Source organism: Coffea eugenioides, chromosome 4, assembly GCF_003713205.1.
Source record: "Coffea eugenioides isolate CCC68of chromosome 4, Ceug_1.0, whole genome shotgun sequence".
NCBI lineage: Eukaryota > Viridiplantae > Streptophyta > Magnoliopsida > Gentianales > Rubiaceae > Coffea > Coffea eugenioides.
This window is the reverse complement of record NC_040038.1, coordinates 18,742,325-18,757,795: the sequence shown is the minus strand read 5'-3', so window position 1 is coordinate 18,757,795 and position 15,471 is coordinate 18,742,325. Positions and strand designations below refer to the sequence as shown.

The window sequence follows — 15,471 nt, the reverse complement described above, 5'->3', positions numbered from 1 at the left end:
GATTGAGCAAATCAATAACGGACCTTTAGTTCACTACAGTCGAGTGGAGTATTAACTCCTCGACCTTATGGTATACTCGAATATTACCCTCGCTGTTACAGTGAGGGCCCGGTAAGGGGGTGATCGGTGGAAGGGATACGAAGTAAAGTGGGGATCTACGGGATGTTCTTCTTTTTAAAGGTTGACGGAGTGTAAACGAATTGAAGATCAAGTGTGGCAAGTGGAAAGTGGCTCTTGAGAGCCAATTGTATCTTTTTATTGACTTGTTTGTTTATGAGTTTTGGGATCACTATGTGAGAAAAGGTGTTTACTGGTGTGTCTTGTTGGTACCTCCCGAGCGTAAACTCACCCTCGTTACTTTGTTTTTTTTACAGGGATATGAATGACTTTTGGGAGACTATATTGTTTTGAAGCACGAATTGAGCTAGTTTTTATATAGTTTGAATATATTCTTTTGTAAAGCTTCTCGATGGTTGAAAAAACCCTAAATGTACTTTGATCTAAATATCTTCCTTTTGATTTGTAAATTACAAACGTCTGTGTATAACACTGTTAAACCCTGTTCATGTATCCTATTTGGTTTGGAAATGTTTCTCCGAGGTATATGGTGATATCTACATTTGATTGGATTCTGGTTGGATAGTGATGTGGCAGTCACTATTCATTTGCGATTTCAATTTTCGTTTCTCATTTTGCGGTTTTTAAATCGCTTGAGAGCGCTAATATTTTCCGGAACATTTTAGATTATATATGACCGTCTTAGTAGTCCTGGCGAGAGTTGGGCAGACAGTCTGCTAACTCCTTTGGTATGCCCTAGGAAAAGGTGGGGCTGTCACAGGTGGTAGCAGAGTCTAGGTTAGAAATGACCTAGGCAAGTTTGAAATTTTGTTCCTCAGGACCTGTGAGGGAAGTGTTAAGGTACTGTTAGGTGCAATTATGCTTACGTTGTCTAAGATAAGAGCCCTTTTATTATCTTTGTAGGTTATGGCCGGAACCAGTGGAGCGGGCGGAGGTGAGCCATCTTAGAGGCGCCCACGAGTTATCGACTACCAGGAGAGGCCGGGAGGTCCGATCCGGTTTTGGTATACTGCCAGCCGGACCCACCATTGTAGGCGTTGCCAGTATTACTCTTATGCTGACCATGTGGTCCTGGCGGTGCTAGATGAGAGGAGGAGACTTAGGAGTGCCGCCACCAGGGATCACACTGAGGCGCTTAGATTGAGGGGTGTTCTAAGGATGCAGGCTGACCGGATTGGAGAGCTCCAAGGAGACATAGCTATGGAGCAAAAGCGAACGAATGCTCTGAGGGAGCAGTTGCAGGTGGTGAACACCCGCCTTACTAATGTCGTCCGGGATGTTAGAGACCGTTCTGGAGGCATTATTAACGAGTGCGAGGCGCTAATCCAAGGTGTGATTGGCGCTAATGCACAAGTAGTGGCTCCTAGTGATAGTACACCTGGCGAAGGGAGTACCCCTAGTTCTAGCCAGGGGGGAGAGTCTGTGGCCTCCGTATGGAGCTAGGCTAGAGCTCTATTGAACCACTTTGATCCCGTGAAGGGAATAGTTAGGAAAAGCGCTTAGTTAGTTGTTTTGGCCTAACTTTGTATATTGTTTTGGAGGACCCTTTTTGTTTCATGGGATGACTTTTGTATGTACTTGACTGACTGTTTTTGTATAACTACTTGATCCTGTAATGTGTTGTATGTATATGTCTTGTGTGTGTTATTGGCTTATTGGATCATGTCTATGCTTATGTGCCCCTTTAACATTATATTTGTGCCTCGATTTTAGTTTGATTTAAACCAATGGAGGGCACTCGTAGTGGACGAGGCCGTGGGCGTGGAGTTAGGTAACCCACGTCTGAAAGGGGTACTGGGGAAATCTCGTCTGGACCAAACCCTGAACCTAGGGTTGATCCCAATGTCCAAATAGCTGCCGCTATGCAGCAAATGACCGATTTGCTGGCCCATGTGGTGCAACAACAGGGCCACAACCCTACCCCACCTGTCGGGAATCTCGAAAACCCTGGGAATAATGTGGAAAGTGAGGATCGAGCTCTTGAAAGGTTCCAGAAATTCTCCCCATCGAAATTTCTTAGAGGGCCCGATCCCGATGTGGCTGAAAGGTGGTTGGAGAAAATGGTAGACATCTTTGCGGCCTTACATTATTCAGAAGAAAGACAGGTTACTTTTACGGTCTTTCAGCTAGAAGGGGCCGCTCGTTCCTGGTGGAATGTTATATGCACCAAGTGGGAGAGAGAGCAGACATCAAGAACGTGGGTAAACTTCGTTAGGGAATTTAACGCTAAGTATTTTCCGCCCTTGGTCCAAGAAAAGAAGGAAGACGAGTTCATTCGACTTCGCCAAGGCACCCAATCCGTGACCGAATACGAGAGCCAGTTTACTCGATTAGCTAAATTTGCCTCTGAACTCATTATGATTGAACAAAGAAGGGTACGACGTTTTATTCAGAGGTTAAATGTGAAAATCCAAAAAGATTTAGCCGCGACCTAGATTAACACTTTCAGTGACGTTGTGGATAAGGCTTTGCGGGCCGAGAACGCAAGGCTTCAAGTTCGGAATTTCCAAGTTAGAAAATGTGAATTTTCAGGGAATAGTTCTACTCAGGGAGATAAAAGTACCCCTCCTAAATTTGGAAGGGGAGCTGGAGGACGATTTTCGGGAACGACGAGAGGGACTCCGCCAAGGGGTGGCCAACAGAGGAGTGCCTCACAGGGAAGCTCAGTCACTGTTTCTCGTGGCCTGTGTGGGTTTTGTGGGAAGCCAAACCACACGGAAGATAACTATTGGAGAAAGGAGAAGAAATGCCTACGCTGTAGGAGCGCGGAGCACCAGATAGCCAGTTGTCCGGTTCAACCCCGAGAGGCAAGAGGGTCTACCCAATCTTCTAAGGCGACCTCAGGGCAGTCAAAAGTGGAAGGGACGAAACCGAAGGTGCCCGTGCAAGTGTACTCTCTTGAGCAACGTCCTGTACCTGATTCGGTGGAGGTGGTGGAAGGTACGATTCCTATCTTCCACCGTCTAGCTAGGATTTTGATAGACTCCGGTGCCACCAATTCCTTTGTTAACCCCGAATTCATGTGTGGGATTGATGTAACTCCTGTAAACCTGCCCTATGAATTGGAAGTGAGTACGCCTACGGGGGACCAATGTTTGGTTACTAGTAAAATATTTGCAAACTGTGAAATTTGGGTAGGAGAGCGAAAGTTATTAGGGAATTTGATAAGTTTATCTATTAAGGGGTACGATATGATATTGGGCATGGACTGGTTAGTTAGGTATGATGCCCAACTTGACTGTAAAAGAAAAGTAGTGAAATTTCGTATACCGGGGGAAGCGACCTTAAAGTTAGATATGAGGAGCAGTTTAGCCTCATCTGCAATGATTTCGGGCATTCGCGCTAGGAAATTATTGAGTAGAGGGGCACAAGGGTTCTTAACCTTTCTCATTAACCGTCCCACCGATAAGCTGAAAGTAGAAGATGTTCCGATAGTGGGCGAATATTCGGATGTGTTTCCTGATGAGTTAGTGAATCTATCACCGCAAAGGGAGATAGAATTTGAGATTAACTTGTTACCGGAGACTTCACCTATCTCTAAACCCCATACCGCATGGCACCTGCTGAATTTAAGGAGTTAAAGTTGCAGTTGCAAGACCTTTTGGAGCAGAATTTTATCCGTGAGAGTGGATCTCTTTGGGGGGCACCTGTTCTCTTTGTTAAAAAGAAGGACGGGACATTGAGGTTGTGTATCGATTACCGAGGGTTGAACAACGTAACCGTTAAGAATAAGTACCCACTACCCCACATTGATAAGCTGTTTGACCAGTTGCAAAGTGCAGTAGTCTTTTCAAAATTAGACCTTCGACAGGGGTACTACCAATTATTGATCCGAAAGGAAGATGTCCTAAAACTGCCTTCAATTCTCGGTATGGGCATTTCGAATTTGCTGTTATGCCCTTTGGTCTAACCAACGCCCCTGCTGCTTTTATGGATTTGATGCATCGAGTTTTCAAACCCTATCTGGACCAATTTGTCGTTGTGTTTATCGATGACATTTTGGTCTACTCGAAAATCCGGGAGGAGCATGTCCAGCACCTGAAATTAGTTTTACAAACCCTAAGGGATCACCAATTATACGCAAAATTTAATAAATATGAGTCTTGGCTGGAGAAAGTTTCCTTCTTGGGGCATGTGATTTCGATGGAAGGGATTGCAGTAGATCCGGCGAAGGTAGAGGCAGTGATCGAGTGAAAAAGACCTGAGAGTTCGACTGAGATTCGAAGCTTCTTAGGGTTGGCAGGTTACTATCGTCGATTTATTAAGGATTTCTCGAAACTTGCCAGTCCTTTAACCAATTTGACAAAGAAAAATAATCGATTTCTGTGGGATGCCCAATGTGAGCAGAGTTTTCAGGAATTAAAGGAGAGGTTAACTATGGCTCCTGTACTGGCCTTGCATAATGGTAAAGATAGTTTCGTTGTTTATACTGATGCTTCGAGGGAAGGCTTAGGGTGTGTATTGATGCAAAATAAGAATGTGATAGCCTTTGCCTCTAGAAAATTGAAGACCCACGAGCAAAACTATTCCACTCATGACTTGAAGCTAGCCGCAGTTGTCTTTGCTTTGAAAAAGTGGAGACACTACTTGTATGGAGTAGCTTTTGAGGTTTATTCCGATCACAAGAGCCTTAAGTACCTTTTTTCCCAAAAGGAGTTGAATATGAGACAACGTCGGTGGATGGAATTCTTAGAAGATTATGACTGTATAATCAACTGCCATCCGGGTAAGGCTAATGTGGTAGCTAATGCCCTTAGTTGGAAGGTTCAAATATCTGGGTTAATGATCAAGGAGGGGGAAATGATAGGAGCCGTTGGAGAATAGAACCTGTGACCCCCCCAATTCTCCCTAAGGCGAACCAAAGGGTATCCGCGGGACGCCTGCCCAACTCTTGCCAGGACTCACTACAATCCACAATTTAAAAGTTCGGAATACTTCAAATAATTTCAATACATAATTAAAGTATTCCAAAATATCTCACACTTACAATTAATCAGCTCTCAAGCTTAATACAACCCAAAAGAATATTACTACAGCTATCTGCTGTAATACAACTTAAAGTCTTCAAGAGAAAGCAATCTAGTACTATTCACGAGCACTCTTAGTCTCGAATCCTGTTAAAGAAACCCAAAACATGGGATGAACTACACAGCCCAGTGAGGTTCCAAGACACTCTAGCAATTCTAATAAATCAAGTAATTGAGCATATCATATGTATGGTTCAAGATTACACATTGGCATATTAACATGAGACAATAATCATTGTACAAGTAATTTGAGTATATCACAGGTACGGTACATTTGTATGAAACGGTTATCATTATGCAAAATAAACACATATTGAAGGATACGGTGTTCCAGTGGAACCATTTCAGTCATCTGCACCTTATAACTTCCGGTACCCACGGTACTGTGTGGCCATCGCCTTATCCCTCCAGTGGTAATACTCGAGTATACTGAAACGGTGGCTCAGGGTTCCAACCTACCCGACCGAACCCAGTCCGGGCTCGACTAGGTCAATAACCAAAGGCAGGGCCCAAGTTCAGCATAGAGCATACAACATGTACAAGTAATCAAATAACTTGATGAACGGTAAAAATTTATTCTTTTGGTAGGTCGAGTGAGATATAGTACACACTCGCCTTAAAATGGTGGATAATTTCATATGAGTAATTACTAGCAACAATTAACACATAAACACGTAAGCAATATTTGATAATTTCATGTGAACATGTAATTTACGGTAATCAAGTAATCAAGTACCAGGTAATCAAATAGATAGGAAAACGATAAGTAATTACGATAAACGGTTAACGGTTAACGGTAGTAATCACGATTAAGTGGTAGACATTAGTCATTTTAATAGGCCGCCTTTGGCCGTTTCTCACTTGTACCACTTAAGAGTCGAGGAGGTTCACTCCAACCGACTTATGCAGCCATAACATAATTAATCATTTAAATACTTCATATAAATATACAATTCAAGTATTTCATGTCGCGTAATTGAAGTATATGCACTTCAAGTATTTCATGTAAAGTAATTCAAGTAGTCACATAAACATGCTCTTCAAGCATTTCATATCGAATAATTCAAGTATACCCTACTTAAATATGCATGAGTGTGGTAAATACTTAATATGTAGCACTTAACACTTGACGATCATGGAATAAGCATGTCATAGACTTATTCAAATTACGTACTCCTATATGAAACACTCACCTAGTCAAAACAAGTGAGTAACCGCCCAAACAAGTGTCTAGACGTCCGCTCCGAATCCCTCTTGAAGGTCCTCTTGAGCACCTGAGCAAATAATAGTTGTCTATTACACACCATCGCTTAAAATTCCTTACTTATCGAGAAGGTTGTACTAATATTTATTCTAAGGAGAATTCATGAATTGAGCCTTAATTATTTATAATCGAGACTCGGAAGTGGTTTCAAAAATACAAGAGAAATCTGATTTTCGCCTTTGAAATCAAGTGTAAAATGGTCTAACAATATCGGAGGAAAATGGAGAGTTTGAAACCCCCAATTTCTTTTAAGTTCGAAAATTTTAGATTCAGCAAGCAAAGTTTAAAAAATCAGATCTCACTTTCTATGAGTCCAAAATTGGAAAACTTGGTACCATTGGAAACTATATCCAAAGTACTAAAAGTTTATAGAAGACACTTTTCCATGATTCCAAACGGAAAGTATTCAGAAGTTGGCTCAAAGTTACTGCTGGAGAATAAGACAGTTTGAAGGTTGATTTTTGGGCAAATTTGGAAATTCGGTAAAATTCACACAATGTGAAATAGCCTCTCAAATTTGAAATTCAATTAGACTTGCAATTGAAGTTTAAAACAAAACAGGCGGAACAAGAATTGGTGTTTTGAGCACCAAGATATGGCGGCTCAAAGTTGCTGAAAAATGAGACCGTTGGCCTATTTTCCAGATTCAAATCACTGATTTTGGGACGTTGGTTGAACATTGAAACGGACTTGGAATGACACCAAATTTGGTAGTGTTACACTACCATATAGGAGATATTCCTCTGTCGAATTTCATGGAAAAATACGTACGGAAAGTCGGTTAACAAAGTCACGAATGTTTCTAAATTTTCAAGGCAAAGCTACCTTGTGCTACCATTTCCCTTTTCTAAATCATTTGGCTAATGAAATATTTTCAAACATGGTTCATTTGTGTAGTCAATGTCTAAGTAACATTCAAGATACATTTTCTTAGGTGATTAACACCAAGAATTTCGAAATAACAAGTCCCAAGTCAAGATTGGCCATTCAGCTAAGAGAAAGGAAAAGTTTTCCAGATTCGAAGAGTAATTTCGGGACATCATTTGCATATCAAAATGGTCTTAGAATATCATCAAATTTTGCACAATTAAACCTCCATATGAGGACCACTCCTCTATCAAATTTCATTTGAAATTTCACACGGGAATATAGTTAACTAAACCATTAAAGTTTAAGAAATTTCCCAAGGCAAAACTGTCTTCTAGCCCTTCTTCCCTTTTTAAACATTTTGTCCAATGCAACCAACCCAAATCTGGTTTATTTGGAAAACAAAGTCCAAGGAACATCTAATATAAAGTTTGGTAGATGTTGGACATCAAAGTTTCCAAAACAACAAGTCCCAAATCAAGTTAGGCCATTTAACTAGTCAAAAGAGGATTTTTACTCACTGCATCAGTTTCGAAGTATGGCCACAACTCACTCAATTCAAGTTGGAATTGAGCATGGTTGGTGGTGTTGAAAACTAGATTCATAAACTACAATTTATCAGAAGAAATTATTTTCAAAATCTGTCCATAAATAGCTAACTCGTGAGCATCAATTTGTAACTCGTGTGCTGCCTTCCAGGAAGCAACGAAACAGGACAGTGGATTTCAAATGAATGGTTTGGCTCACTCAAATGAAAACAGAACATGCATTTTACACCGTTAGAAAGTTGGGAATGTCTAGTTTCCAGTGCCGTAAACGGAACTCGATTCCGACATCAGAGTAAAAAGATATAGCCGAAACAAATACACTGCCTGGGTGAATTCGGGATAAATTTCCAGATTGCTAAGCTTTCGTAAATCCAACATTTGGATGACCAAATCAAGTTATTTTTCAATGAAACTTTTTACACAACCAATATAACATGTAAAAAACATAATCAAGCCATTAGAACCCCAAAATTTTGCACAAAAATGGTCGGACAAGGCAGGGGTAAAATGGTCACTTTTACTCCAAGCACCTCCTTTGATTTTCTACCAACAATTCAACATTAATCCACTAATATAAGCACTAAACCACCATTAATTTCATCATCAATCATCAAATCAGTCTTTCCATCAAAGTGGGAGTTCATAGAGCCCACTCACCAATTTTATAACAATTTAAAGCTACCCATGAGAATCCAAGAGCTCATGAGTGTAATCTAACTTCCATAAATCAAGAATTAAGAGGTTGATCGTTCATTACCTCTCTTGATGACTAAATCAGAATTTTTGGCCACAAGAAAGCTCCAAGAAACCATGGAAATGCAACTCTTTTGATAGCTTAACATGATCTCCAAGTAGTTTTGAGCTTGTGGTAGAAATTTCAAGTGATTTGGTGCAAGTTTGATAGGTGAAATGATGAAGAAATTGGTCTTCTTCTTTCTTGTTAATGGCCAGCTGTTTGAGAGGGAAAAGAAAGAGTGTTCAGCCGGCACTTGAGGTGAAAAGATAGGGGTTTTGATCTGGTGTGATGCACCCTTGAAAAGCTTGGTAATTGAATTCAAATTTTGGCGCCAAAAGTTAACTCTCACTAGTGCGCGTACGCGCACGTCTCGTACTCGATTCCTCTCGAGTTTGTTTCACTAGCGCACTAAACCTTCAATACACTTATATCAATATTATTATTATTTACTCTTAGTTGTACCAAAATAAGAGTCTAAAGTTCCTCAATTAAATCGCGCGCGTAAAAACGCGTACTTCCAATTTATGCGCGATAAGGCGAAATTTTGAAGAAATTCTTATAACGATAGTACAACTAACTATCACTAGAGCACTTAATCATAAAAATACCAATTCTAAAACTAAGGCACGTATCTCTGTGAGAACCCGTAATTTTTATTTTCTAGGTTTCTCGTATTTTTATGGCTTGTTTTCTGCATTTTCGTGATTAGAAAAATTTTCTAGATAATTTTAAGGAGCAGATATAATTTTTAGATGATTTTTCTAGTATCGAATGGATTTTGAGGAATTAAGAGCGTATACCGGACGTGGGACCCACTGGTGTGAAAAGTTCGGAAAAATTCGGCCAACTAGATTAAGTTTTGAATACTGGAGTTAATTTACCGGGTGTTAAGAGATAAGTAGAGGTTGCAATTTGGATTGATATGAGAGAGACAAGTTAGGTAGATAGTTAATAAAAGGTGACAAGTGTCACCATTGGATTGGTCTTGAAGTAAGACCACTATTCCTTTTCTTACCATTGACCAAATAAATCAAAAACTAACCAAAAAATTCACCATTTTCTCTTCTTCTTGGCCGACTCCTTTCAAGCACAAAGGAAAGAAAACTCTCCACAATTTTGGTCTCCAACCTTGCTCAATCTCCAACTTCAACCGGTTAAATTTGTAATTGCTCCATAAAACTCCTCCACTTAGTGATTTTGAGGTGATTGGTGAAGTTGTTTGGAAAGTTAAGGTGACCAATAGCTCTCTCTGTCTTGTTTTAAAGGTAAGTTGTGAAGAACCACCCTCCTCCTTTAATTGATGCTTAAATCATGCTTAGTAGTTGTATGAGATGCAAATTTATGGGTTATTTCTTGATTTGTGGTTGAAATGATGAAGTTTTATTATTTTTGGGGATTTTTCTGTTTTAATATAAACATGATTGTGTGGCTATCTATGATGATTGGAAATGGTCTATATTGACTCTAGGAGGTGGAAAAAGTGATGAATTGCAACCAATTTCTGTTTTGGAAGAAAATTGAAAAACCTAGGGTTCTTAAGGGAGCATTCTGTCCGAATTTTTAGGTCCTAGATAGAGGCCGAATTGGCCTTAGCTCAAAATATGAAAGTTGTAGGGAATGACATTTTAGAGGTACCTACAAAATTTTAGGTCAATCGGAGTAGTGTAGAATGAGATAAGTCGAAATTACTATTGCTGTTCTGGTTTTACCCGAAATTGAGAACTGCGCCTGTAATTGGTTGTTTTGGCTGGAATTGCTTCAGAATTGGTTGTTGAGGCCTTCTGATGAAATTTATCCCTATTTCTTAGCTTTCAGCTGGTTTTGGAATTTCTGGATTTGGACTTGTAGAGCCTGAGTTATGATGTTTTCGCTAGAATGCGTTTCGGTGAATCTGTTTTACGTTGTTGGTGAAGTATCTTGCATTTTTGACCTGTTTGTACTCAAAACTGGGTTGAGTGACCTTCTGTGATGTTGTAGCCCTGTCTTTTAGCTTCGAAATGATGGGTCTTGTACCCTCATCCGATAATCGTAGTGAAATTGGTGCCATTACCGCAAAATGAGGACAAAAACTATTTTTTTTAGGGCCAAAGCTAGTTACATTTCCGAAATTTCTGGTTTCCTTTAATGTTTGTATATGCTTATGGAACCCTATTGGGGTCATGTTTGGCCTTGGTTTATGACTCGATATCGAGTCTCATTGTATTTGTTTGTATGTTTTAGGACGTGACCGTGGTGTACAACGTTCTTTTGACGGAAGTGCATGAAACCACATTTGCTAGCTTGGTGAGTGTACTACTCACTTGTGTGTTACTATATGGCTTTGAATGTAAATTGCTTGAAGTGAATTGAATGTGACTTGATTGAAGTGAAAGTGTACTTTATCACTCTCACTTATATGCCTTATATCATTGTTGTCATGTTATTGGAATGTTACATGAAATGTTATATGAAATGAAATGAAAGTGAATTGATTGGATGAGTATCCAACGACTACAAATGTTATCAATGAGCTCAACCCCATTGGTAGTTGATTGAATCGAGCCGGCGAGGGTTTGGTCGTGCCAATTAATGAACCTTGGGTAAAGTTATATGGAATCTTGTAGTATGCGAGACTCTCGATTCCGGTATATTCGAGTAATACCAAAGTGCAAGTGTTTGGAGATCGGGCCCGGTAGGGGGATGTTAGGTGGAAGGAGTGGAGGGAAAGTGGAGTCTACGGTTGGTTACTTTTGAACATTGACGGAGGGTCAATGACGTCCGATCAAGAAATGCAAACGAGAAAAAGGCTCTTGAGAGCCATCCGTATCCTTTTATCACCATATTTGACGTGTACCTTTGCTTATTTTACTATATTGAATGAAAGCTTGATACTTATATGCACTTGGTTGCGTAAGTGATAGTATCTCACTGGGCAATTAGCTCACACCGTCCCTTTTGTTTTCCTTACAGAAATATGGAATATGACTCTTTTTGGAATGAATTTTGATAGATGGTTGCCGAATGAACTAGATGTATATTTTTTTTGTATTGTATATGAAGGAAAACCCTAAATGTATCTTTAGGGCTATTTTCACTTTCAATTTGGCAAACCGTGTATATATTCACTTTTGACAACTTTTGTATGTCATTTTAGATTGTATTTGCTAAAGTTCAAGATGTGAATGTTTGTTCGATATTTGGTTGCGTTCTGACGGGTCGGTTACTATTCATGGTCGATTCCGAATTTCATTTTTTTTTATTTTGGGTTATTTTGCCCTTTTGCCTTGTTTACGCGCGTTATAAGTTCCGGAACGTAATAGATCGCTTTAAACTGCACCGTTAGTCCTGGCGAGAGCTGGGCAGGCAGTCCGCTAACCCCTTTGGTTCGCCTTAGGGGAAGGTGGGGCTGTCACAATCTGCAATTTTTCGAGCTCAGTGTATCCTCAAATCGGTTATCGTTCCAAACGCACGTGCACTATTTTCACTTAATGGGCTTTCAAAAATTAATTTTTGAAACGAGACACTTTAAAAATATAACAAAACTATAGATCCATGTAATTAGGTCTAAAGAGGTTAGAAAATAATATTCAAAGAAAACGGGTGAGCAAATAATTAATTAAACCCTAAAAATAGAATTATATGTGAAAAAAATTCGGGTCCTCACAACCTCCCCTCCTTAAAAGAATTTCGTTCTCGAAATTCATACATTCTGTAATCTCATATAACCCTGAACCTTATTGTGTGATCATTTCATGCGTTTTTGCGGATGCCACTGGTCGGTTTTCTTCCCCGTTGACTTGTCGAGAGATAGTTCTATTTCCTTGTAGAGTAGTAATTCCTCGGGGATACCTCCTTGGACAGTCGTGAACTTTATGGTTGGTGCTCCCGCATCCCATACAATTTCGCCCCTTTAGCCAGCAATTTTCTTCGATATGATTCGTCCTTCCACAATATCCACAGGTCAGACGAGACACTGTGACCTGACTTGCTCGCGTGGTCCTCTTTGACTGCATCTGTCCTACTGGAGCTCTTCGTGACGTAGTACCTTTTTGTTCCTTTATCATGAGTGGTGCATGAAGTGATAGTCCTACGCCATCCACTCCTTTTCTTACTTTGGGTGCTGGTTCAATTTCTCTTAGTTTATTATCAGATACATCCCTTTTCCTCGCTTGAAAGTCTCTCAGTTGGGATTTTTTCCACCCTTTGCGCTTTCTCGAGAGCGTCACTAAATGTTTCAATCTGTGCCGCGGCAAGGGCATCTTGGATTTCTAAATTTAATCCTTGGATAAACCGTCTTATTCTCTTCTGTTCCATAGCCACCAATTCTAGAGCATATGTAGATAATTTCGTGAAGCATGTTTCGTACTCAGCCACACTTAAAGTTCCTTGACGAAGTTTTATAAAATCGTTTTCTCTCTTTTCTTGGACAAGCGGAGGGAGAAATTTCTCATTAAACTCTCGTATAAAGTTTATCCAAGTCCTTGGAGTCTGATCTCTTTCCCTCTTGTTTCTTATAATGTTCCACCAGGCTCGGGCCGCTCCTTCAAGTTGAAATACAGCAAAAGCAACCTGTCTTTCTTCTGTGTAATCCAAGGCATCGAATATATTTCTTATATTCTCTAACCAATTCTCAGCCATTTCTGGGTTAGGTCCTCCAGAAAATTTGGGCGGAAAGAATTTCTAAAACCGCTCTAAGACTCGATCCTCCCCTATCTCTTGGTTTCCACGTTAGTTTCCTTGTCCAATCCCTTGACCCTGTTGAGCTATTAAGAGCTCTAGTATATCCGTCATGCGAGTCAAAACTACTTCCATTTGATTATTTCCTCTCCCAACACTTGGTTTAGCATTTTGATCAATATGAGACCCATTATCTACTCTTTGATTTCGGGGTTGTCTAGGTTGACGTCCCTTTCGTAGTCCTCTAGTTTCCATGTTCACAGATAATCTATACGCATGTGCATAAATCTCACACTAAGCCATAATTGAACTACACACACATACCAGTAACAACTTTTAAAAAAGAATGAGATCACTTGCACAAATAGCATTAGCACCATACAATTAAATACAAATTAGGGCTCACTGAATCATAACACAAGTTATAGTCAAGTAAAGTTCATACCAAGTCAAGATCAATAAGTCAAAGTAAACAAGCGATTATCAAAAGTACATTCATCTCCAAGGCACAAACTCTTAAGATCTACTCCCATCGTCTCACTTTAAAGATCACAAGTAGTGCTTCGTTCGATTAATTGGACCTAGATGATTCCCATTCCCTAACACATTCAATTTCAATCCTACACTAGGATCTTCTGGGCTATAATTTTCTCCAATTCCTACTCTTAATTATCGTGCCATCTTAGCCAAACGATTACTGGTTTCCTGTAACCATTCACATGAAACATCGATTCATTCTTATTCCTCACAAATGGAGATCTCAAGTCCTTAGGATCGCCCTCAGCTTTCGAGTACTCGAGTACAATAATCCAAAACAAGGTAATTCACATCTCGAGCCGGCCGGTCCCAAGAGTAAATCACCACATTTGAGATTCCTACCCAACATACATATCTAATTTCCTCCAAGTATCAAGATAAAGGTTTTACACCTATCACATCCATGATTCACAGCTTCACTCTAGAGGGGCACTTAAGTCTTTACTCATTCACATAATAAGGACCATAATACCACTTGGCCCAAACTCACCCAGCGCAGAGACCACGCGAAGTGGCTCTGATTTTTGCCCCTACAAATAGTCATTTAACTTTCAAATCAGTCCCACAGTCCAGCATCCTAAACTTTTAAACCTAAGATACACTACAAAGATCTGAAACCTAAGTTCTGATACCAACTGTGACGCCCCCACTTCTTCCTAAGGTGAACCAAAGGGTATCCGCGAGACGCCTGCCCAGATCTCGCCAGGACTCACTACAATTCACAATTTAAAAGTTTGAAATATTTCAAATAACTTCAATATATAATTAAAGTACTCCAAAATATCTCACACTTACAATTAATCAGCTCTCAAGCTTAATACAACCCAAAAGAATATTTACAACAGCCATCTACTGTAATACAACTTAAAGTCTTTAAGAGAAAGCAATCTAATACTATTCACGAGCACTCTTGGTCTCGAACCCTGTTAAAGAAACCCAAAACGTGGGATGAGCTACACAACCCAGTGAGGTTCCAAGACACTCTAGCAGTTCTAATAAATCAAGTAATTGAGCATATCATATGTATGGTTCAAGATTACACATTGGCATATTAACATGAGACAATAATCATTGTACAAGTAATTTGAGCATATCACAGGTACGGTACATTTGTATGAAACGGTTATCATTATGCAAAATAAACACGTATTGAAGGATACGGTGTTCCAGTGGAACCATTTCGGTCATCTGCACCTTATAACTTCCGGTCCCTACGGTACTGTCTGGCCATCGCCTTATCCCTCCAATGGTAATACTCGAGTATACCGAAACGGTGGCCCAGGGTTCCAACTTATCCGACCGAACCCAGTCCTGGCTTGAGTAGGTTAGTAACCAAGGGTAGGGCCCAAATTCAGCATAGAGCTTACAACATGCACAAGTAATCAAATAACTTGACGAACGGTAAAAATTTATTCTTTTGGTAGGTCGAGTGAAATAAAGTACACACTCGCCTTAAAATGATGGATAATTTCATATGAGCAATTACTAGCAACAATTAACACATAAACACGTAAGTAATATTTGATAATTTCATGTGAACATATAATTTACGGTAATCAAGTAATCAAGTACCAGGTAATCAAATAGATAGGAAAACGGTAAGTAATTATGGTAAACGGTTAACGGTTGACGGTTAACGGTTAACGGTAGTAATCACGGTTAAATGGTAGACAATAGTCATTTTAATAGGCCGCCTTTGGCCGTTTCTCACTTTTACCACTTAAGAGTCGAGGAGGTTTACTCCAACCGACTTATGCA

At 39.9% G+C, this 15,471-nt stretch overlaps 1 protein-coding gene across 1 annotated transcript; it reads left to right on the top strand.

The window, feature by feature from the left end:
• Window positions 1-1,940: 1,940 nt before the first annotated feature.
• LOC113769176 lies at window positions 1,941-3,659 on the top strand. Its single transcript, XM_027313644.1, has 2 exons — window positions 1,941-2,453; window positions 2,544-3,659. The coding sequence occupies exons 1-2, from the start codon at window positions 1,941-1,943 to the stop codon at window positions 3,657-3,659; spliced, it is 1,629 nt and encodes a 542-aa protein (XP_027169445.1).
• Window positions 3,660-15,471: the final 11,812 nt, after the last annotated feature.